The 26,185-nt window shown below is 37.7% G+C and overlaps 1 protein-coding gene across 1 annotated transcript; it reads left to right on the top strand.

Annotated features, from left to right (window-relative positions):
* On the top strand, positions 1-26,185 carry LOC126278186 (arylalkylamine N-acetyltransferase 1-like). The gene is made up of 2 exons (XM_049978097.1): positions 1-460; positions 24,961-26,185. Exons 1-2 carry the CDS (start codon positions 89-91, stop codon positions 25,327-25,329), a joined length of 741 nt encoding a protein of 246 aa, XP_049834054.1. The 5' UTR covers positions 1-88; the 3' UTR covers positions 25,330-26,185.

The following is a 26,185-nucleotide window of genomic DNA, read 5'->3' as shown; positions in this document are numbered from 1 at the left end:
CACACAGTTCAGTAAACCACACCTTATAAGAAGGCCAAGAACTCTCTAGTTGTCATTGTTGTATGTGTACTGAATCAAAATATACAGAATGCCATCCACTTGGAAGAGGCCAGCTGATGTGCCATTTCCTCAAGTTTGGGCAAGATGTGAAGGCAAGACAACTTTAGCAGATGGTTCTAAGCTTCTCTATAGAATACAGGACATCACTCCTGAAATGCACGAAGAGATTCTTGACAAGCTCATGATGGTACATTTTGTCCGGGATGAGGATCTTAGCAAGACAATTAATTTAATTGGAGATAAAACATCTTTGGAAGAACTTAGAATGATGTGGAAAGAATCACTACAACAGAATGTTGGTCTTGTAGCAATAAGAGAATATCCAGATGGTCAAGAAGAAATCATTGGGGCCAATATAACATGTGTTGTCAGCAAAGGCGAGAAATCAAATTCTGATGAGGTAAGAGCATTTTGCATACATATTGGAATTTACAGATATTGAATAACTTCCATCTTTTTGTTTCCATTGGTTGTAATCTTATCAGTGTCAAAGATCATTCTTGGGCTGTTTCAAAGTATTTACCTAAACAATTATGGAATTATGAGGGTTAATATTCAAATACTTCGTTACCTTACTTTCTGTGTCCTGGCAAGAACGTCTAAGCTCTCTTCTTCCAAAATCCAGCAGCTTTATTAGCATTGTCATGCACTGTGCAAGCAGCATCAATCCTTGGACACATGAGCAAATGTTCAAACAGCTATGTTTCACTACATTCACACTGGTCATCTAGCCCCACTTAACCATTTTCACTTTATATTGTGTCAATTCTGTCAGTCTATTCAGTGCCCTCTGTGTACTATACTGTAGTTGTTGCACTACTGTGATTTTTCTTTAGGGTGCAGGTTTGCTTTCTGAAAATTGTCCAGCCATAAAGATATGCTGTAGTCCCCAGGTCCAGCTTGTAGTGGTCATGTCCATTGGATATAACTCTTCCTTGATTTAAGATAAGATGGAACTGTTTGGTGGTTAAATATTAAGTGCCATAGGTAACTTTGTTGTTTTTTCCTCTCTGTTCAAAGGTTTCACATTTAATCTCTCATCCTTATTAGGAGCTTTTCTGGCTGTTAGCATGATTTCTATCACTGGTTCAAGTTTGCATCAGCAAAAAATGTTAAATCATAACATGGTTCACATTTTACATCCAGTAGTTTGCCTCCCCCCCCCCCCCCCCCCCCCCCCAAGTATTTCCTTTATGTGGTTGGGCAAGTAGTCCACAGCTTCAAGGAAAGCAAGGGAAAATTGTCTCCAGGAGCAACATTTATGACAAAATACTGTGGGTACAAAACCAAATTTTTAGACTGAGGAGCGCTTTATTGAACAAATATATAATACAAAAGATCTTGAAGAAACATTTTATTTACTTTTTATTTATTTTTGAAGTAAATTTCACTTTTACTAACCAGAAATTACACGAAAATAAATGAGTAGAATGAGTTTGACAAGGGTAGCCTTTAGCGTATCAGAAGAGAAGCTTTGAGTTTATGTTCCATGAATTTATTCAGGTAACTAATATCCATTAACAGTAAAACAGTAGTAAATTTATATCTACTGTTGAATTCTCTATAAATTATTGAAAAGGTTCTGTATTCTATAATAGTATCCCACATGAGCAAAGATAATATTTTTACCAAATCACAGTTTGGACTTCAGAAGAGTTGCTCAACTGAGAATGCCATTTACACATTTGCTCACCAAATTTTTAAAAACCATATAACAAAGTAGCATCAGTTAGTATTTTATGTAACCTATCTTAGGCGTTTGACTGTGTGAATCACAGCAGTCTTCTGGGTAAAATGAGTTTCATGGAATTAATGGTATAGGAAACCAATGGATACTGCCATATTTAACTGGAAGAATTCAGAAAGTTATACTTAATGATGCAACCAATGTAAGGAGTGGACACACTTCTGTCTGGCGAGAAATCACTTACAGTGCTCCATAAGGCTCTTGTCTTGTCCACTGTTGTTTCTCATAAATGTAAATGACCTTCCACCTTAAATACAACAAGCAGAATTAGTTCTTTTTGTGGATGACACTAGTATTGTAATGAATCCAAACATATGTACTGCAACAGAAGAAACAGTAAATAGCATTTTAAAAGTATTACTGGGTGGCGTTTTGCAAATGGTAACTCTCTCAATTTCAAAAAGACAAAAAATGACGTTCAGTTCAGCACATCTGTAGGTAGTACACCAATAAATAGTGAAAGAAATTCCAGTCTGTTTCTCTAAGAAGAAATACAAGATCATTTTGAGTAAGAAGGCCTGGTGCGGGGAGTAGATAGCTCTCACACACATTGAGGGGATGCAGACACGGAAACCAACATCAGATGCTGCCAGCGCCAGTTGCTGTTCACTGGTGCTAATTACACATCTGCTCATCGACACAGCTCAAATTCTATGCCGGGTGAATGTAAAACACAACTTTATTGTTTAAATACAATGTGGTATATGCTGATGCATGAACTATATTAGTGTAGTTATTATACTTAAAGTTAATTTTTAAATGCTCACAAGGTCCAAAGTGGGTAAAAATATGAATAATGAGCAGCAAGTTGGGGAAACTCAAGAACCAACAATGGCTGCGAGAGTTAAAAAGAAGGACCTAACTGGTTGGAGTTAATAAATTTGATCAAAACTTTAAACGATAAATTAGAAGATTAAAGTACTCAATTAAATACTAAATTAGATGACCAGAGGACAGCTTCAATTGCTCAAAATGCTACTTTAAATAAGGAACTAAATGCATCTCTAAGTAAAGAAATAGGTTTGGTACATTCTAGTTTAAATGCTCAGAGTGGCGTTCTAAATAACAAGAATGAAATCTTGAATAGTCAAGCAACAAATCTAGGTTTGTTAAATGCCAAAGTTGATGCACAGAGCAAAGAATTTAGTAATCTATGCAAAGGCATGTATGTTATAAAGACTGAATTTGGCACCCTAACTAGTAAAGTAAAAAAATAATGAAATTAGATTTAAAGAAGGACTTGACTGATTCTTTAAACGTTCATGTAAATCAAATGTTTACTGACTTCAGTCAAAAACAGAAGGATCTGTCAAAAAGATGAGAACTGAATATTGAGGAGAAATGTAATAGTGTAGAATTAGAGATTAATGAAAAGTTAGGATCATTGGAGGATGTATGTAATGCTAAGTATAATGCTGTAAAGCAGGGATGGCATACTTAGAAAGAGAGCATTCATAAGCATAGCGAATTAATGCCTGTCATTCAATTGCAAATTACAGGTGTGGGCACACAAGTAGACAGTGTAGAAAGAAGCTTCAAAGAGAAGATAGCAAGCTCTGATGTAATAAATGTAAGTACTCTGGAGGAACAGGTAGAAGAAATTATAGATCAGAAAGTCACTGAGAGAATAATCTCTGGTAATGCATCACCTATGGCTTCTTCCAAACTTACTGGTACCAGGAAGGACATAGACAGACTCTGGAGAGAAGTTAAACTTGTCCAGGAAAAAGTAGAAAAACAAGGAACTTCACCCAATGTTGTGTTGACTAGTGAAGTAGATACTGATTTGCAATGGGGAGCGAATTCTGGGTTATCAAGACAATTCCTTAAATTCGAGCCTGACATAGAGGTACATCTAACTCATTTTTTGAAAAGTTCGACCAAGCTTTGCCAAAGAACTGGGAAGATTCTGAAAAGATTGAATTTCCTGTGGGGTATGTTTTAGGGGAAGCCTCAGAATGGGGTACTGTAAATATTGAGAAATTTTCTTCATGGGGAGATTTCCGGAAGAAATTTAAAGAGAAATATTGGTCCGCTAGTGCACAGGAGAAACTAATATCAGATTTGTGAGACCCAAAATACTACAATCATACTTGGGGTACCATGAGGAAATATTTTGACTGGCATCTAACACGGGCGAAGTTTTTAGATAAGCCAATGGAGGAAGAGGGGTTGGTTCGAATTTTAATTAGACGAGTACCCATCTATGCAACGAAAGAAATCTTGTGTAGTGGCTGGTGAATGGATGAAGAATTGTTATTCTTCATTGATGCACTAGATGCCCTAAATAAAGACTGTAATGACACTTTACATCAAGGGAAAAATTCAAATTTCAGAATGAAATGGTGGGAATAATTTCAAACAGCATGAAGTGAACATCATGAAAGTATGCCAGTATAATAAGCAGAATTGTAATAATGACCATTATCAAAAGAAGCATCCACCTTTGAATGTAGTTTCAGTAAACTTGCAGGAATTTTTACCAAGTAACTCTAGAATCAAGAATGGTAATGTAATATCCAGATTTGGTAACCAACCAGTAATTAGTAATAATGAGGAAAACATGGTGAGATCTGGATCCAGGGCCAGGGTGCAGGTTGTAAAGATTCATAATAAGTATCTTAATTTCATGCACAGAATACCTACAAAAGAATGGTTACTCCTAGAAGAATCAAATCTAGTTATCAACACTCCACAACCTGTAATAGTAGGGGATGTGGAGACTTCTGAAGTTAACATATTTTTGACTCAGGTAGTGAAGTATCACTCATATCTAGCACATTCTTTAACTCATTTCTGACTAAACAGCACTTACCATTATTGCCAGTAATTGGAGTTTATATAGTTGGAATAACAAGAAAAAGTAAGATTGGAAAGTACGAAACTCAAGTGAACTGCAGCTTGAAAACATATTATTTCATCAGACACTGTTAATAGTAGAGCATATCAGTAAAGATATATAATGTGGTTTAGATTGGTTATTAGTATTTAAAGTCATCTTAAACTTTGATGAAAATCTTCTATGTTTTGGGAAAGGGGACAGTAGATATTGGAGACCAATTGTGACAAATAGCTGTATTGGAAAGCAAACTGAGTGTCAATGTCTGTGATTAACAGCTACAGCACAACTGTCACCCAAGATTGACAATGTAGATCAAGTAACACATCGAATTGACATAGAAGACAAGGTTAACGAATCTCTAATATTAACCGGTGAACAAAAATGAGATTTATATAAAAATCTAATGAAATATGAAGTAGTATTTTCTCATTGTCCAGGTACTATCAGTAAGTTCAAAATCAAAGATGACGCTCCATTCTGCTGTAAGCCATATCCAATACCTGTAAGTTTGAAAGAAGCAATTAAGGAGGAAATCAACAAAATGATTGATGACAATATAATAGAATGTAGTTCTAGTGTAATGAATAACCCTTTGGTAGTCGTGAAAAGAGCTACAGGTGGGGTACGATCAGTGTTAGGCGCGCGTACATTGAATAAGCATATAGAGACATACAGAGACAGACCGATTAACATCAACAAATTGTTATTCAAATTTGAGAAAGCAAGGTTTTTTAGCACAATGGACCTGACTGTCAAATATAGGCAAATTAGGTTACATCCAGAATCAAAAAAGTATACAGCATTTTTGTTTGACGGTAAATCATATCATTTCAATGTATTGACATTATGACTTAATATTTCTGTATCCTTATTTGTATGTGCACTGGATGAAGCATTAGGGAGAGGTTTATTGAAGGATTTAATAATATATGTAGATGATACCCTGATAATATCAGCTTCTTGGGAAGAACGTTGTCTAACCTTGATTAAGACCCTGAAGAAATTTAAAGAGAAAGGTATTATGGTGAAACTGTCTAAATCATACTTTGCTCACCAAGGTCTTAAGTTTTTAGGTCATATTTTAGGGGTGCAGGGAATTAGACCAAACCCTGAATGCATCAAAGCTATTAAAGAGTGTCCATACCCTAGAAATGTAAGACAGTTAAAGGGATTTTTAGGCATGGCAGGATACTATCAACAGTGCATACGAGGTCAAGAACTGAATGACCCAAAAATTTTACATTTATTAAGGAAGGGAGTACCACAGATTTGGAATCAAGAGGCAAACAATGCGTTTAAAAACATAAAAAGTGCTCTTGTTGAATCACCCATATTACATCATCTGTTTATGGGCAAACCATTTAAAATTTTGAACAGATGCATCTGATTACAGTATTGCTGCAGAAATTTTCCCAGGAGAGTGGGATCTAAATAATGTAGAACAGCGAACCATAGCTTTTCTAGCCATAGTCTAAACAAGCATGAATTAAATTAAATGACTACTGAAAAAGAACTGTTGGCAATTGTATGGAGAATCCAGAAATTTCAAACACTAGTATGGGGTTCAGAAATCCATGTTTATACAGATCATCAAGCTCTATCCTTTCTAATGAGTAGTTGATTGTTAAACAGTAGATTAATGCGATGGATGATTTTCTTACAGGAATATGCTATTATGATACAGCACGTAAAAGGTTCCGAGAATATTGTACTGGATGCTTTGTCTAGGTTACCCATGGAATGGAAAAATTAAAACTTACGGAAAGACCTGGCATTATTTTTGCAATTAATTTTATGTCAGTAGAATACTGGAACATCAGGGTACCGGAGGTGGCTCAAAGAATAACAGAAAATATCCATCATGATCCCTATTGTACAGAAATGTTTTCTATGTGTATCCCAAATTCCTTACCTCCTAATCAAGTAGGAAAAGGGAAAGTCATAGGTCATAATTTGTTTTAGAGAGATACCGTAACATGCTTTCCGGAGGTAATGGAATACACACTTGTGTGGTATGTTCATACAGGATATGGACGCTTTGGAATCAAAATGTGTATAGCCCATATGAATAAGTTTGATTATTTTAAGAAGCTATGGCATAAAGTAGCATCTTTAATTAGAACCTGTGAAATCTGTCTGAAGGTAAAAGAGAATAATACTCATGTGAAATACAAAATGTATCCGATTATTCCTAAGTTATTGCACGATCTCACAACAGCAGATTTGTTTGGACCAGTTCCAAAAGGAAAGGGAGGAATGTCATACATTTTGGTCTTCATAGAATGTTGGCCAAAATATGTTAAACTATATCCAATCAAAAGAGCCAATACGCAGATCATTATACACTGTTTACAAAATACTCCCCGGAGGTAGGTAGACCAAAATGGTTGATTACAGATAATGGCCCACAACTTGTAAGTAACAAATTTAAAGAATTTCTAGCATGAGAATGCATCTGTCAAGAGTTAAAATGCAACTATAACCTGTCCTCGAATCCGTGCGAACGAGTAATGAAGGAAATTGGAAAACTATGCCGTAGCTACTGCCATGAAAAACATACTTTATGGGCAATGAAAATTAAATACTTTGAACTTATTCTAAATTAATCACCAGATTTATCACCTGGGTTAACACCGTTAGAAGTAATAGACCAACCCTTTGTAGGAGAACCTCTAATTAAATGTTTTAATTGGGCTGAACAACATATTGTTGATCATGAACTAAATCAGGAAATAGTTTCTAAGAATTTAATTGAAAAAGCACAATAAAGAATTAGTAAACATAAAGAAAAAGCTGCAGAACCTTGGTACAAGGTTGATGACCTAGTTTTAGTGAAACATCATCTTCAAAGCTCTGCCCTGAAGAAAGAGACACAAGTTTTTCCAAAAATATGAAGGACCATACCAAATACAAGCATTAATCCATCCCAAGACATTACTTTTAGTGGATCAGAGAAGGGAAAGTACAATGTAAAGGATATAAAGTTATATATCCCCCAGGGACATTAACATTCTGAGTTAATGGGCAGAGTCATGACCATCGGATCCCGAGTTTGTCTTTCGGTGTTTCTTCCAAAATAGTTTTCATGCACTGAATTGCTTGCAAATCTTGAACTGTTCTATCATCTATTTCTAAAATCTAAAACTATGCTATAACCTTATTACCTAGAAAACTGGATATGACAATAAAATAATAATAAAAAAAATCCAAGAGAATCACAGACTAAGAAAGAAAGTTATATTGGCATGAAATGAAATGAATAGAGTATTTTATATGTGTATAAAATAAAATATAATAGGAAGAGCTAAATAACTATCTTACAGTAGCATGATTTACAACAACAGATAAATCATAACTCTCTCTCTCTCTCTCTCTCTCTCTCTCTCTCTCTCTCTCTCTCTCTCTCTCTCTCTCTCTCTCTCTAAGTCTACATTGAGTATACATGAGAAAGAGGCGTGAGCAAAGAAAAAGAACACAAACAAGAGTGGAATTGATTGTGATAGTCATTTATGAAAAGTCAGTGTAATAAATACTCTGATAAAGTGACAAATTATAGGATAGTGGGACTCGAATAGCCTAAGTAAGCACATTATCTACTGAATAGTGTATACAGACATGGTGCCTACTGGCAGTATAGAAGTTGATAAGTAGAGGAGTACTCTAGGTATTAGATGAAGTATTAAGAAGTAAATGTGAAGTGTAGAGTAGATTTGTAACTTTACCAGAAAATACTTAATTATAGTATACATAGGAAAGTATACTGGGGTAATGAACCATGAGGTCTACTCAGAAAGGATAAGAGGGTCATACCTGGCGTTTGTTAAGTATATAGGGCAGGTGTAACTACATGGAGATAGGACAATCTGTTGCCTAAGAAATAGGAATGTTTTATAAAGGGGCATACCTACCAAAATGGAAAGAGGCTGTGCTCTCATATGGTCAACCAACAGGCAAGGTACAGGTATTGATCCTAGGGAAAAGGGACAGTATCATGACAATAATCACATAATTTTGTATGGATTATTCTGGAAAGTTTGAATTCTGTGTACCACTAGCATTTATATGTTTTATGTGAGTTAACGAGTGTCAAAAGGAATGCTTTCAGGTTCCCCGAAGTTCCTCCAAACTACAACAGATAATGAAGCTAGTACATACGAAAGGAAAAGTAGTACAGAGGATAGAAATAGAAAATAGAATACTCAAGTGTCATGAACAACTGCAGTTTACGATTGGAAATAAGGAAAGAGTGTTGTTGTGAGTGATGTTATGTACATCATGTCTATGTATAAAATATTGTGTGTCCAATCTGAGGGGGGTATATGTAGTGTTTCGAGAATTTCCATGCAAATTCTAGAATCACTCGGCCTTCCACCATCTCGAACACATGATATTTTAGATGTGAGTGGGAGAAAGGAACCCTGGCTACAGTGCGTCACCTGTCTTTGTGTGCAGGTTTGAAGTTTGTCTTACGAAGACAATAGACACTGCGGTCGAACGGCACAGACAAGTAATTGTTGGTAGCACCATGGAAGCGCAGAGCAGAACCAAGGAACTTCTGTGGTATTCTGTGCTGTTTTGTAACTGTGACTATTGTTTGTGACCAAAGAACAGTTGAGTGGAAAAAGATTTTTAGTAACTTTTAACTTGAACTTGCTAGATGCACGACAGGTGTATGATTTCTGTATAATAGAGTTGTGGTTAGCAAGCCAACTCTGTTGTAAATGTAACTGTGCTTCTACTGTTAGGACATGGGAGTAGACTTACTTGACAGTATTTATTCATGTGGAGAGTGAGATTTCTAAAAGTTTGATGTTTAAATATACGTCATTAAGTGAAGCAAAAGAAACTGTGTATGTCTACTTATTTTTATAAGTAGAATGAGTCTTGAGAAATTCCTGTTCCCAGCAGTATAATGTAGAGAAGAAGAGAAAGGGAATTTACAGCAGCAGGCTAACCAGCTAGGAAAGTCAGCTGACCATCTCAAGTAAGTCGTATCGTTAAAGAAGCTGAAGTTTGCACACACACTTCACCACTTCAAGTCATCCAAAATGTTGGATAGTAACAATTAACTTACAATGGTACTACATAAAAAAAGAAATGTTGATATCAGCATGCAGCCACATTTACATATGAATGTAAAGGAACCTCAGGTTCTTTTGGTGACAGTAAAGTAGGGTCAAGTGTTTTTGATAGGCCTTGGCTTAGGGTCCATGTGGACACCCAACAGAATGATCATCTATCCTACAGTACAGGGTCAAAGTTTGAATAGGATTCATTTCCTCCTGCTTTGGCAAATGGAGCAAATCAGTTGGTTCTTTTTGTGTTAGATCTGATCCATGGTGCACCTTAAGGGGCTTATTGAGGCTCCATTTAGTTTATGTGTGGTTCCTGAAAAATTCCAGAAAAACATTTTTCATCATTTTTTTCACTCGCAACAGAGGATATCTAAATAGCTAACAGCAGCAAAGTGCTCAAATTTTAACAGTACATTCTCTAAGCTTTTTTCTAGAAGTGCCATCTTTCCATTTTCAAAAATCTTTATCCAAACACCCAAAAAACATTATTTTCATGTTACCAAAAATGAGCTGTGGACTCGAAGACTGGTATGTGCAGTATCTCTGTTATCATCAGAAGGGTTCTTGGAACCCCATGTTGTATACTGAAGCAAATGCAAAAATTTGTGCACTTAAAATCCAGTCTGAGGTGTAAAATTAGTTTTTCTTTATGATATTTCTATTTCACACATCGTAAGTAAACTATCAAAATGTTACTGACCCGTAATGTTCTTTCCATATGTGCCATATGCCCTGTTGTAGCAGAGAAAACAACAGAACCAGTGAAATATGTTCGTGTTTAAAAGACCCTGACTGAAAAGTGGCATACCAGCTGCCTCATTCTACCTTCCTCCGTCTCTTAAAAAAATATTCCAACAATTTTGGCGTGCGAACATGTTTGTGCCTTTTTTTTTTGCTAGGAGAGGAGACAGTGGCAGTGAGAAAGAGATATAAAAGTAATAAATAGTGTAAAACACTAGACAGCTTTTGTGTTATAGAAAGTATGATGCAGTGGTAATTTGGGGGAAATGGAGGGACACAGTAGCAATGGAAGATATTGACAATGATAGAATATTCCTAGGAAAAGAGTGAAGGAGACAGTGGCAGTGGGAGAGCAATAAAGAGAAGAAGAAAGGTGAAGCATTTGGGAGCCAGTGATAGTGAGAGTCAGAGTGTATGACAGTGACAATGAGGAAGAGAGAAGTAGTGTCAGTGTGAAGAGACAGCATCTGAGGGGAGGAATGATGAGATAGTTGCAGTAAGAGAGAGCAAGAGGGAGACAGTGATGATGAGAGGAGAAAGTAATAGTGGGACAAAATGGAGGAGGCTATGGCTATTAGGAGACAGTGGCATCAGAGATACACAAAGAGAGAATGACAATGGGTTGGGCTGATTGAGTGAGTGTGAATGGGCAAGTGGGAGTGGATGGATACAAGTGACTTACAGCGATGAACTAGTGGGTGTGAGTGAGTTACAGTTAGGAGTGCTTGTAGGAGTGATGGGTGAGTTGCATGTTAACTGGAGCATGAATATGTTTGCATGCCAAAATTTTTGTAAAATTTTTATGTTGCTGAAGAGAGTAGAATGAGGCAGCTCATACAAAACTTTTCAGCCAGAGTCTTTTAATCATATTTACAGTGTCAGAATACTGCTAGGAAAAGAGTTACTTAGCGATTTATTTCTATGTCACTGCCACCACATCTTGACATACTACCTTACATTTTGCCAAGAAGATGTTCATCTTCTAATTGGTGCACCTGCTTTTTCCATAAAAACAAAACAAAAAATACATTACTGGCAAACTTAATTTCTGACAAAGTCAATATATCATCCCTTATTTATATCACACTACGTGCCAGTCATATATAGTATAATAATAAGACAAGTTATAAAATGTATATTAAAAAGTCAGAAAGGTTGGATGGATGTAGGATTTTTTGCTAATTAATAGTCAGTTTTATGGTTGCTTGCTTTAGTGCAACACCACAACATAATAATTACATCAGAATGTTAGAAGTAGTCACAATCAAGTTACAGTAGCCGATTTCCATGCAGTGAGAGTCCACAATTACCAACTGATGTACCCACTATAGAGCAATGACCTCCTTACATGTTTCTCCACCTCCACTCTATCATGAGTTCTAGATGCATTTCTTTGCCTGTATCCCCTGAAATTTTTATAGTTGTTATTAATTTGCTCAAAATTACTTTTTATATGGTGACTATCAGTCACTGTAACTCTTTTTATTTATAATTAAATTATTTTTTGATACTGCTTCTAGGAGCAGGAAGCAACAGCTTCTTGTCTTATCAGGCAGATTGTCCTCTACATCCAATATCGTTGTTTATACATTTGAGGAATCATGTTACTTTGCTTACTCAGACATGAAAAAATTCTAACATAGAACCTTTCCCAGTATTAATTGACAGCACACTTCTATATGACTTAATGTTAGTAGACTGCTTACAACTAATAAAAACAGCTTTAGCTGGCACAGTATACTATCAAGAAAGTATGTTAGGAATTTGACTAACCTCTTCTGGTACCTTATATATATTTAATCTTTGCTCGTGTCTACTTACATCGTCAGACACTTTCTCCACTTCCCCTGTTACTGATTATAAATCATTTGCGTCTGACTGTTTTTATTAAATTTGAGTCAGATCTATAAGACTCACCAAATATTCTTTATTTGCTGAATATTTATAATTTTTGTTTCATAGAAATCTTTTTGACATGAATTAACTGTAACGTTCATCCTTTCTTTGCATTGACTGCTTATTTCTTGAACGTTAATGTCATTTTTTTCAGTAATTACTATTTCAAATTGTAACTTTAGACTGTCTTTTTCCAATCTACTTTCAAGAGTATTTTTCAGTGTATTAATTTCCTCCTTTAAACTGCTAATACCTGAGCTGAAATTACTGTGTATGCTAATTATGTCCGACTTTTCTCTATTTTGGAACTTAAACTAACAATACTTTGCAAAACAGAAAACTTATCTGTGGTATCAGAATTCATCTCCTGTTTAACTACTGGCTTGTCCTTTGTGTCTTCAGCAACTCCATCACTCTTTCTACAAACATGGTTAATAATTAGGGCTGAGCTAACCCTGTCATCTAACCCTTGGCTTACATTAAAATTTCCATTCATCCCAAAACTAAAATCAAATACAGATAGCAATTTGCAGTAATTGCTTAAATCCTCAATACTGGCTGTAGCTGAATCTAGTATACTCAGTGTTATTTACTCCTGCCATGGTTCTTGGATAAAAACATACTGAAAATTAAGCAAAACTACTCTCAACCTTGTTGTGGATTTGTCATGCTGTGAGGCCATTGTGCTGCACAGATGTTACTCATTCCTATCAGCTGGTGGCTAATAACAGTGATACTCCACTGTTTCACTGCATGATGCATCTTTTGTCCCTCTTCTGTTTCTGTCTGGACTGCCTACTGGTGTTGCTGGTCTTGACAAATCTTCACAACACCTCCTCCATTTCACTGTTTGCCTACACTGCACTCCATACAGTGTATCTATCACTGTTAATTTTTTTCATTTAACATTTTTCACACTGTTTGGGAAAACTAATTTGTAATCAATGAAAAATGTCTAATATTGATTAACCATCTGGTGCACAGATCGACATGTTTTCATATTGTGTGTTCCTTACCATGTCAAACTTATCTATCATTCTATCTCTGTAAATTCTGAATCTTGAATTTGAACAGTGGAAATGCATTGGAATATGATGAGGTATGTGTGTTAATTAAACACAATACAACATTGTTATTTATGGGCAGTGTCCACCCCCGGTAGCTGAGTGGTCAGCGCGGCAGACTATCAATCCTAAGGGCCCGGGTTCAATTCCCGGCTGGGTTGGAGATTTTCTCCTCTCAGGGACTGGGTGTTGTGTTGTTCTAATCATCATCATTTCATCCCCATCGACATGCAAGTCGCAGAAGTGGCGTCAAGTTGAAAGACTTGCACCAGGCGAACGGTCTACCCGACGGGAGGCCCTCGTCACATGACATTCAGGCGAACGGTCTACCCGACGGGAGGCCCTCGTCACATGACATTTCATTTTTTTATTTATGGGCAGTTTATTCCCACAAAATATATTGATGATGTCCATCTGCTTAGCTCGATGGTAATGTGCTTGCCTTCCATGCAAGTGGGCCCAGGCTCGATTCCTGGCCAGGTTGGAGATTTTCTCCACTCGTGGACTGGGTGTTGTGTTGTCCTCATCATCATTTTATCCTCATCACCGGTGTGCAAGTCACTTGATGTGGCATTGAATGAAAAATGACTTGAACTTGGCAGCCGAACTTCCCTGAATAGGGGCCTCCCGGCCAAAGATGCCATATGCTCAATCCCATTTTTTCCATATTGATGATGCCAGATGCTATTTGCTAGCAAAGTCTCAAAATACATAATAACTGTTCACTATTCAGTTACATGCATGTATGTGGTTAAAGTTTCATACTTAATTTTGCTCATGCACCGTTGTCATTACATTAACATTGTTCTCAATAGTTCTGATGGTATCCCTACACCATACACAAGTTACAGTTCACATAAGCTTTTACCATTAACATTAACACATTTCATGCTCTCGTGAATTCACAGTCTGATTGTGCCCTCCGATCTCATGTCTGGCTATTTCTAGTCTCTTCCTTTCGGTCATAACATGTCGCTTTTAGTCTATTACCCGAAAGTGTTACATTAATTAATGATACATACGAGTGAAATTATAAAGATAGCCAGTCCATATTTTTAGGATAATTTGATTAATGTACCTAATCTTTTGTACCTTATTTGTTTTACTGAAACCAAAGACACTACTTTCTGATATCATAATGATACTGTAACTTCACCAAAAATTCCTTGACTTCTGAGAGAGCAACCATGTACTCATCTGAGATGCTGTGTAGTATATGCCAGATAAGGATATTGTTATATTATAGTGAGAGACCAAAGAGATGGCAGTGTTTGATTGTTTATTACAATAACCCTGTCTCAGTGTGATTGCCATCTTCATGTTATCTACAAAATGTACATAGTTTGACATAATTTTTCAAACTTTAAGTAGGTAATTTAACGTGTTATGGTTTCAACCTTTGCTACATACATCAAGTGGTCTCAGTATCCATATGACATTGGTGTCTCTCTTGCCGTCATATTATTTTATAAGTTTGCTCCTTTGCTGTTTCTGAAGCTATGTTAGAAGTTAAATTTTTTGTTGAAGTAGTTATTTATATAACTGATGAATTATGGAAGTTTAATTCATAATGATGTTTCATGGTAGCTGTATAGGATATTTTAAAAAGGACTTTACAGCTTTAAAAATTCATATACATTTATTGAAAGAAGATGTAGAGCTGGGCTTAGTGTTATTTTGTAGGAACACACTTAAAGTTTTTTTTACCTTAAACTAAAGATATTGTATGTGGCTTCTGTTGGTTATCCTGCACGCTTCTCATTGGAAGTCAATTTCTTCCGAAAGTTCACTTTAGCATTGCGGATGTAACTTGCTCAGTAGTGGTGTAAATTCTTGCTCTAAGTTCAGGTAGAGAAGCTGGCACAGGAGGTACAAATACAATATCCTAGATGAATTCGCCCCCCCCCCCCCCCCCCCCCAAAGAGAGAGAGAGAGAGAGAGAGAGAGAACAAATGGTGTGAAGTCTGGGGTACATGGAGGCTGCTTATTGGCACATCAAGGCTGGTCCATTGACCTGGAAAGTGCCACTGAGAAAATTCCTGACATCAGCCAGGTATTTGGGTGGTGCACCATCTTGTGGGAAGTAAAAATTTTATTCTTGGTCATCCTCATTGGTCTGTGGTATGAAAAATTGTTGTAACATATCCAGGTACACTATACCCTTGATGGTTCTCTCAAGGAGGAAAAAGGGGCCATACAGTTTGTTCTTGCTCAATGCACAAAAAACGTACAGTTTAGGGCTATCATGGACGTGTTGCAATGTTTGATGTGGATTTTCACTGCCTCAAATCCTACAGTTATATGTGTCAACTTTGCCACTTAAGTGAAAAGTCGACTCATCAGAAAAGATGATTTTGTCCAAGAAATGTTCATCATCATGTAATCAATTTAACATATCTGCCCATAAGTTCTTGTGAGCAATTTTATTAGTGTCTGTTATTGCTTGTACGATTGTCAATCTTTACAGTTTCAAATGCAAATGGTTTCTCTGCACACGCTAAACAGTCATATGTGGGATCTGCTGTTTGCGATATGCACATCAGGTCAATTTCATAGGACTGTTGACAAAACATTGTCTCACTCATTCAACAACATTGTCAGATGTGCTTGGATGACCTGATGATTTCCCATGTCTTACCGAGCACCCTGTTTCTACAAAACATTTATGCCATTCATAAATTGTTGGCCTACTACGAGGATCTTTAGTGTACATGGTACGGAAATTACACTGAACTGTCATCACTGACTTTGATTTTTCAAACCAAAATACACAGCTAGCATGCTCAGTTCCAATGAAGACAGTCATATTTAATGCAACTGCCGCTAGCCCTCGTTATGGTGTGATTCGGCACTAGTAAACCATGAGAGACAAAACTTGATATATTTCTCTACAAATTGACACTACAATCACCTTTGTAGGTACTATGAATTAATTTATATGAATTTTCAAAGTTGTAAAGTCCTTTTTGAAACACACTGTATTGACAGGTGAGTCAGCAATGTTACATGGTTACAGACAGTTAGCATCTTTGGTATTCTCTACGTCACATCTTTCTTCTTATCAGCTACATTATGTTGTTTCTATGACTCGTGTTTATGTGTTTATACGAATATTTGTAATGTAATGCTAATAATTAAAATTACTCTGGGTGCAGCATAGCATCAGTGTGTAAAATACTTGATTCATAAACCTTAAAACAAATGTGTCAGTCACATTACAATGCCCTTTCTCAGGGAAATACTGGTTTGGGTGGAGGAAAGGTTCCTCTCACCCTAGAATATAAAAGGCAATTCATGACAAAAGAGAGATGGTAGGATAGAAACTATTTGTGGGGTAACCGGCTTATCAGTGATTGGTGACAGTCTGCAAATCAGCACTTGTTTTCCTTCCTGGTGTGCACAAAAATGCACTGACAGCCCCTCTGTGGCTGTTTATTTGTTGGGCTGTTGCTTCTGTGCCCAGTGAGGTTCCTGCATCGTGACTTATCATGGCCCACTGGACAGAGATAGCCACAACCAGAATGCTAGCAGTAGGTAACTGTCCTCTCTATTGATGTTGTCAGGCTGCTTAATAATTTCAGTTGCCTCTTGAATTTTGTGTTGCTGCATCCACCACTCTTTTGTCAAAACATGGTCTTCCTGGAACAAGATAGGCTGTCCACAATCATGTTGGTGTTACACTTTTGCCAATTAATTATGCTGTGCTAATCACACACAGCGTTCATATTCTGCTCTGCATTTGACAATTGGTCTCCTTGTTCCTCCTATGTAGACAGCCCTGCACTCACAATGTAGTTCTTATACTCCTGCAGTATCTAGTTTGCTGACTGCATCCTTGATGGAACCTAAAGAAAGGATACGTTGACTACAGAAATTGCAGTAACAGGCAACTGTACAACAAGCATTTATGGCTGTCATCAATTATCAGTGAATGACTCAGATAACATTGACAGAATAATTCATAAGGAAGCCAGCATGGAGAAAAGGTTGGTCAGCAGTTGATGGCAAAAGAAATTTCAGTAACTGACAGGGAACAAACAGCATACACAGCTAAATCTGGATATAGCTTGTACTGTGGTAAACACCAAGATGCAGATTATCAGTATGGTGGCTGCTGTGTGATCCAAACAAGACACAGCCAGGGCAGAAGCACCACAGGCACAAAGATGCAAGCTGGTGCCAGTGTCATAGAGACTCTCCACTTGCACAGGTTCCACCACCGCCACAGGCAGTGCTGAGGATGAAGATATCGACTTCGCCTCAGCCAACTGCCGGCTGATTACAATCTGGCAATGACCAGATGACAATGGACAGAAGCCTCCGTGGAAGATGGAAGAGCAGTTCTCACCCTCTTGGTTACAGATCATCATCCAGGGCTGACTTAGACAGGGAATGTGGTTTAGTGAAATCTTAGAAGTGAGCAGACAGTTGTTGTAAATTGCATTTGTTATGTACTGTGAAGTTTACCTACGATTATTTGCACTTAGCCATTGAAGGCCTGTTTTGTGTTATATTACATGCAGTGTTGCAGACTTCATTATTCAAGTCACAAAAATAAGTGAACCTTTTTTATCTTATTTGTGTGACTTTGTCTCTAATTTAATGGAGTGTTGTAGAACCTTCATTCTCCTATTCTATTACCTGACACTCAGGCATAGCTGCATAATAGTGGCAGGTAGAAATTATTTTATCAGTATAGCGCACCAGAAGCCATTTCACGAACTCACTAACTTGACCTTCCATAACAACAGTGGCAACTCTGCCTCCACAGCAACTGGTTATGAGGGTTTACAAAAGTGGCAACATCAGCTCTGTCCAAATGGTTTAACTTTGCAGTAGCATCCATTAAAATTCCTAGAGGCTGTGGAGGCATCTCTCCATTAAGTACCACACATAGAAAGAACAATAGACACACACACGCACACACACACACACACACACACACACACACACAAAAAGCATGCAAACCCATCTCACACACATGACCGCAGTCTAAGGCAGCTGAAATCACACTGTGAGCAGCACCACCAGTGCCTGATGGGAGTGACAACTGGGTGTGGGTAAGGAGGGGGCTGCGGCAGAGAGGGGGAGGGATAGTATGGTGGAGGTGGCGGACAGTGAAATGCTGCAGGTCAGATGAAGGGCAGGGGAGAGGTGGAGAGGGTGGGGGTGTCTTTCCAGTCTCTCACCACCTCCCATATGCACAGTCTGTGCCATATGGATCCTTCCCACCAACACCAGCTTTTCTGAATTGCACAGATGGGAACTCTACCTGCATGACATCCTACATTCACATAACCCTCCTGGCCTCAACTTTCGTGACTCACTGACATCATCCATCCAGCCCCTTCCCTGTTCCCATTCCAGCACTACACAGCCATCATTCATTTTTACTGCTCTCCTTTTCCACTACTTCCCCCCCCCCCCCCCCCTCTCCACCTCGCCCCTGCCACTCCATCTAACCTGTAGCACTCGACTGTCCGCCACTCCCATCATACTATCCCTCCCCTTCCCTACCCCAGCCCCCTCCTTACCCCTACCCAGTTGCCACTCCCATCATGCACTGGTGCTGCTGCTCACAGAGTGTGGTTTCAGTTGCCTGAGACTGTGGTCGTGTGTGTGTGTGTGTGTGTGTGTGTGTGTGTGTGTGTGTGTGTGTGTGTGTGTGTGTGTGTGTGTGTCTATTGTTGATGAAGGCATTAATAGACAAAAGCTTTTATTTATTTGTGACAGTCTTTTTGTTGTGCTTATCTGTGACTCAGCATCTGTGCTATATGGTGAGAGCAACTTTCCTTTTCATAGTATTGTTACATTCCATCCTGGATTTTCTGTTGTTTGAAATATAGGTTCTTTTTTCACTGTATCATCTAAGACAGGTCCTCAAGGTTGGCTTCTATTGGCTTCTCTGTCTGTGGCAAATAATTCATGTCAGTATTTTGCAGCCATGAGTCATTAAACAGCTTTGGTAGTGCTCACACCTGTGATCATTCGCTTTCTTTGGAACTGGAATTATTACATTCTACTTGAATACAGTTATTGCAGTGCCCATATTTTTACAGTATCTCTATAGGTTGATGCAAATGTCCTTCAGACATGCACTCATGTTTGAAGAACAGGCCCTGCTTGCAATTTGCAACCATATTAAATACATGAAATGTATTTGCAAATTGTGAATATGGTTATAGACCAACTGTACCAGTTATTACAGACATATGAAAATTTGTACCAGACCAGGAATCAAACCTGAATTTCCTGCTCATTGTGTGCAGTCACCTTAACCACTTTCGCTATGCAAGCATGCCTCCACTACAGTTCCAAATCTCGAGATGTCCTACTGTCTGCTTCCCATACTGCTCACACATTATATTGTTTCCACAGAGAGAGAGAGGCAATGTGTTTGCTCATCAGTTTACCTTTGCTTTGACATGAAGTACAGTTCCTGCAGTGTCTGTATAGTTTGATGCGAGCATCCTCAGACAGGCCAAAGCAAAGGCAAACTGATGAACAAAAATATTGTCTTTCACTTTGTGTGCATCAAATAATGTGCAAGTGGTACATGATGCACACACTAAGACATATTGAGGTTTGTATTGGTCGTGAAGGTGTACATGAATAGCCAAAGTGGTGGAAAACCAGTGTTCAAGTCCTGGTCGAGCACACATTTTCAATCTTCTTGAAACCTGAGGGTGTTTCATCTGACTTAAGTATCTTGCGTATCAGGTGGAATAGTTTTGACATAGCTCTGTCAATGAACTCAATAATTCTGAGGTAATGTTGTCTAGCTTAGGGGTCTTATTTTGGCTCAGGTCTTTCAGTTATGCCAGGAGGTCGATTTGACATGGCATGCAGGATGCTGGTGCATACTGCCAGTTCCTTGGTAGCTGTGGAATCAGAAATGCTCCATTATCAGTTACAGTCTTTACTCATAGAGACTCTCATACAATAACTGTTGGCAGTGACTCAAAGGCATGGTCAGGTTCTGACACCGTGGCTCAGATTGGCAGGGGGCTTGTTGTGACAGACCAGTAGCTGCTCCATCCTGCAAAGCACAGTGGTGCAGTGACCTTGTGTGGTGACTATTCCCCAATAAGTCATCATATCTTGTCAATGGATAAAGATTACTGGATAAAAGAAGTCGTTTCGACTTTATTCATTTATCTACCTTTGAGCAATGTTTGAACCGATTTGTACAAGTCTAAGGTATAGAAGTAGCGCACTTCAAAAACATTCCAGAGAAACACGATTTTGCATGTAAAATCTAAAGAGTGCACATACAAATGGTGCCACTATCTGAGCTTTAATTCCAATCCAGTTAAAATCTCTTGTAAAAGGAAGTAATTGATTCACACAGTCTGCCTTGACACCAGCTGCAGTTCATCACTCAAACTTACAGAGTCCTTAGGTTGTATATGCAGTGATGCTAATCAATGTAAGACTTTCATCTGTAACAGAAATTCACAGATACATGTCTGCTAGTCAATGGAGACGTTGTCCTGGAGATGATAATCCAGCAGATCACCAAACATGGGTATTTCTTGGCAACAAAATTCAATCTGTGCATATTTAGTGGAAAGGACCACTAAGGCTTACATTCCCAGAAGAATGTTGGATCTCTACTACTCAGAAACATGAATCATGACATCCCAGAAGAGAAAAGAAACATAAAGCATGTGATGGCACTTATTACACCTTCCAGTCTTGCAGACATTTCCAAATTCAGTTTACACTAGAGAGTAATTCATACAACTGGCTGGATTGTTTGCTTCACACATAACATAATTTATAAAGATAAACAGTTTTCTGGGAGGTAGATTATGTTTGCGGATTTCATCAGTGAGCAGCATCATTCAGTACTTCCTGATGTCTCACATCACTTTATCAGACTACTCAGCTTTTAAAAACATGTTGATCCTTATCGTTTTGGTGTCTGAACTGTGTTATCCAAACTTCGGAAAGAGTTTTGCATACTTAAAGGTTGTCAAATCATTAAAAAGGTCTTGCATACATATTTATCATGCAAAAGGACAACAGACTGAAGCTTCCACACATGTAGGTTGAATGGGACCATCCAAGCCCTCTACTGTCACTGGCCTGGTCATGCCTGTCTTGATGTAGAGAGGTCTACATCATGATTGGTATAGTCATGCAAAAGATCTATACAACAGTCTTCACCTGTGCAACTTGGTGGACAGGGTCTATGAGAGAATGGTGGGCACTATCAAACAGTTCTCACAGAAAGTGCTGGGAGGATCCAGATTAACTGCAGAACTACTCTAAACCACCTAGGACAGCATCAAAACTGTAGTATGCTTATGGCTTATTTCTAACAATATTATGAAAAGGATAGTTGCTGCTCACCATATAGTGGAGATTGTGAGTCGCAGATAGACACAACAAATGCATCTGACACACAAATGACTGCAATCTCACATAACTGAAGCCACGCTCAAGGCTTTGCCTTTGCAATGCTTATATCTCATTGAGTTAATGTAGAACTTCCTGAAAAGTGACCAGTTAATAAGTGTGCCCACTGGATATGAACCTAAAGTCACACACAAGCTGACTTTTATGGCATACAGTCAACACTGGCACACCAGTCAGGAATGACAGGGAAGAGAAGGCTGTGAGAAGAGGCCAGCCAATCGCAGGCTGACCGACCTCCCTCCAGGACAACAACATGACAGCAGTGGCTCCTACATGTAGAGGACATAAGCACTATGCCTGACTGGTGGCGGCCCACTTTGATAGCAGCGTCAGCCTTAGTGACTTTGTTAGCTATCTCTGTGTAGCACAGCCTTGTGTTTGTCTATACAGAAGAAGACTGATTGTTTTGCATGTCACCCTTTGCTTGAGACTCATTCAAATTTAAGTAATGGTAATTGTCTTTTGTAATGAAACTCATTAATACAAGTTGTTTGACTGTTTGTCTAGTGAACCTAGTGTGCGGGATTCCTAGTCACAATACTGACCAAGGTATTCAAACTATATGTAAAACTAGAAGGCAACTTCTGAAAAAGATGGGCTGAAGAATAGCCCATGAAACTTAGGAGCTTTTGAAAAGTTAGGAGCCAGTCCACAAGGTGTATTAACTTCCAGACTGGTTACCTGGATGGATATCCATGACATGAGAAATTTGGAGGAAATGGAAAATGGAACTGAGTGTTGAGAGATGAGACAATAAAATAAGGACAGTAGTATTATGCACACCATAAGAGCAACAGATGGCACATCCAGTTCAGCTGGTACCCACCCATGCTGGAAGCTGACCAGGATGGAGACGATATTGGGAACCACTTAGACAAAGACACATATATCTTAGATTTAATGTAATACTGATATTTGTGATCTGACTTAGTCTAAATTCCTTGTAATGTAAGTTCTGTGACTGTGAATAGAGAGCTGTGTTATTCTGGAATCACTGTTAACTACTGACATCACAACAGTCCCAATGAATATCTCAGGCATGCAGTTCCAGGAAGGTGGGTCAGTCTTGCTTTGGAATTGTCATTTACAGGTGCCAGACACCTCTGATCACTACTGATGGTAATCTGAGGCCTGAGGACGATCTGAAGAGGGTTCTCCGACCTACTGACCAGTCCTATAATCAACAGTTCAGCATTAGGCTTTGTTTTTCAATACAATAAAGCATGAGTACACCACACTCACCTCATGATCACCTCCCTCCAGAATGCATGAATCAAATGAGCGTACTTGGGACCAGTTCAAACTTGCATTGCTTCATCACAGAAACCCTTCTCACACACTGGATTACCTCCAGTGCTTGAGCAGTACTATCTTAATTGTTGATCACTTTGTAAACAGTATGTTACAGAGGATTCATTTGTGTTACAAAGCACAAGAATACAGAATTAAATGTCACCCAGCAGTAAATGTTGATTTCACAGATGTACACTTCCAAATTAACTGACTTTATTTTTGTTATCATTTTGTACGTATTTCACAGGAACATTTTTTTATTTTTTTGAAAGGCTTGTTCTTTTATTAGCTGCTTTTGTGAGCACTTTAAAATTGTCTCTACACAAAAATAGGTTTTAATTTAGAAAGATGCAAATTCACTGATAAGAAAATAGTTGCTTCCTTGCTAAGTAATGTATGAGTCTTCAAAGATTGCAAAACACTTTAGAATCAATGTAAAAAATCCTTCTCTGATTTTAGTTTAGTTTTAATCAAATAGCATGACCCCATAAGTTATGTGAACCATATAATCTGAACATACAAAATGTACGTTTCTACTGTTTATTCATATTCAAGCAGGGCTGAATGCTGACCACTTGCAGAAGAAATGATGTAACAACAAATGTTGCACCACATAAGCTACAAGTTCCATTAAAAAACCAATAGCTTAGAAGTAACTTTTTCTGACTATTTTCAAAACTAGCATTGCAGCCGGTTCATAACAGGTGATTGCCTGTCAGCAACAGACGTGGCTCTCTGTGATAATGTGTAGAAATTACATTCACAGGAACTGAAACTCGGCTAATAGAAGTTGCACAATCATTACAGATAACTTATTACCTGCATTTTTATACTAAGATATGAAGTTTCCAAGCAATCACCTATTGCATAAAGCCTATCACTTGGCAAGCTCTTTGAGGAAAAAACTTTTATCAATGCTATGACATGTAAAGGGGGAGGGGGAAATCACTGATGATAGTAAAATTATCACCAAAAGTGTGTTGGATCACAAACAAAGTTTTGAATCAAGGTAGACCCATAAACCACATATCATGGAAGTGATTTGTGACTGCCTTCTTCTGACCAGTTTTGAAGTGCTAGTTGTGTATCTGTATTGACCAGCATCTGATTACACTTATTCACTGTAGTATTGCCTCTTGGATTCCACCAAGAGGAAGGGAAATGGTGAAAGCAAGTTTTGGCACACAAGGGGATATTGAGCCCAACACACTTATCTGACGGACACATCATCCTGATTTTGCCACGTGAGACATTATGGAAACTTTTTAAACTAAATTTATATTGAAGACATTGCTGCAAGCTGCACTTTCAGAAATTTTACACTGACTCTATCTTTCCATTACTAGTCATACACAGTGAAGAAAATTTCTTCCAATTCCCAAACTCAAACCAGCTATCTCAGGTTAAGTTCCACCTCAACAGCAAACTTCACTGTCTGCTACAGGGGCAGATTTCTTATAAAGCAAAGGGCTCTGCAAAAGTAAACTGAAATTAATATACAAAAAAATACTACTGTGTTACTGACACATTATTTTTCTGGAATCACTACACGATACGTAAAATATATGTTGAAATACTTTCTTTAATTAAATATTTCATTCAGTTTTATATTTTATAGTCAGAAATTTCTTCTTTCTTCTCTCTCTGTCTTCACAAATGGAACTAATAGCAATGTACTGTATCACGTTTATGTAACTAACACAATCAATATCAGATAATTTCAAACACATAAGTCACAAGAAATGTGAAATTAAATTAAGTAAAAACAATGCCCATAACTAAGGAAATAAAAAAATTAATTTATGTTTATTTTTGTAGTTGAAAGGTGAGGCAATGCGAAAAATTTGGCGCATGCTGATGGAAGATCTACCAAAGCGACTTGATGTATTTGAACATTATGGAGTGGACCACTACATTAGTGCTGTGGGACTAACTGTATTACCCAAATACAGAGGGCAAAATGTGGGACTTGAGATCTTACGCACTCGATTTCAGCTTGTGAAAGGTATTGGACTGAAGGTAACAGCTACAGCATTCACTGCCATGGCTTCTCAAAAACAAGCACAGCGTGCAGGCTACGAGTTGTTGACTGAAATGGCATTTAATGATTACAAGGTAGATGGAAAAGTAGTCTTCCCAGGAATGACTACACCATCAGTGAAATATATGGGCAAATACATACCTTAACTAAATATTTATACAAAGATGTTCCATTTATTTCTAAATCTGTTCTAGCATATCATAAACTAAAGTGCACTGAATGTACCAACTTTCAGAATCATTAAGGCAGAGGTAATGGGTTTTTGCAATGTAACCACTGTGCTAGAAATGTTTGGTTGACAGGCAGTAAGATTACTGGATGTGTCAGAATGTGCTCATGACAAATGGTAGATAATGAAACTGTATTAAACTGTGTCATTCAGTAAATATAATAAACTTTTGTGACAGTGGTATGAGAAATGTGCATGAATTTTCAGCAGATGCATGTGATTAATGAGTTGTCAGTAGCAGAGATAATGCATGTCACATAACAATTCAGATTAACATAAGTGACTTCTTACTTAACATTACAAACATTTTCTGCTTGGAACCTATGTGTGTTTAACACTGGTTTCTTTTATAGGCTAGACTCTGTCCTGATTTAGAATAGTTAGTTATTGTGTGTCATAAAAGCATCTCATTGTACTTTTCTCTGTAAAATAACACTGGTAATTTGTATTAAACTAAAGAAGAAATGTGTATCTCTACAAGTTACATAAGTACAGAGTAATATTTTACTTTACAAGTTACAAAGATTTCCACTTAAGTGATGAATTACAAGTTATTCCTTTGAGTTCCAAATAAAAAGTACTCTTGTAATGTCCATTGACTTTTGTAATAATCATTAAAAGTACTCAGTTACCTAATAAACTAATGACTATTTGCCATGCAATGAAGTTCATGGACTACAGTGAAGCTGACTAGAGCCCAGATTTTTTTATGTAATTACATATTAATTTTGTGCTCTACTATGGACGTGAAAAGTAAAAATGTTGAGGATTTA

This window comes from Schistocerca gregaria, chromosome 6 (assembly GCF_023897955.1).
Source record: "Schistocerca gregaria isolate iqSchGreg1 chromosome 6, iqSchGreg1.2, whole genome shotgun sequence".
Classification (NCBI taxonomy): Eukaryota; Metazoa; Arthropoda; class Insecta; order Orthoptera; family Acrididae; genus Schistocerca; species Schistocerca gregaria.
The sequence above is the reverse complement of the archived record's forward strand: the minus strand, read 5'-3'. Positions and strand labels throughout refer to the sequence as shown.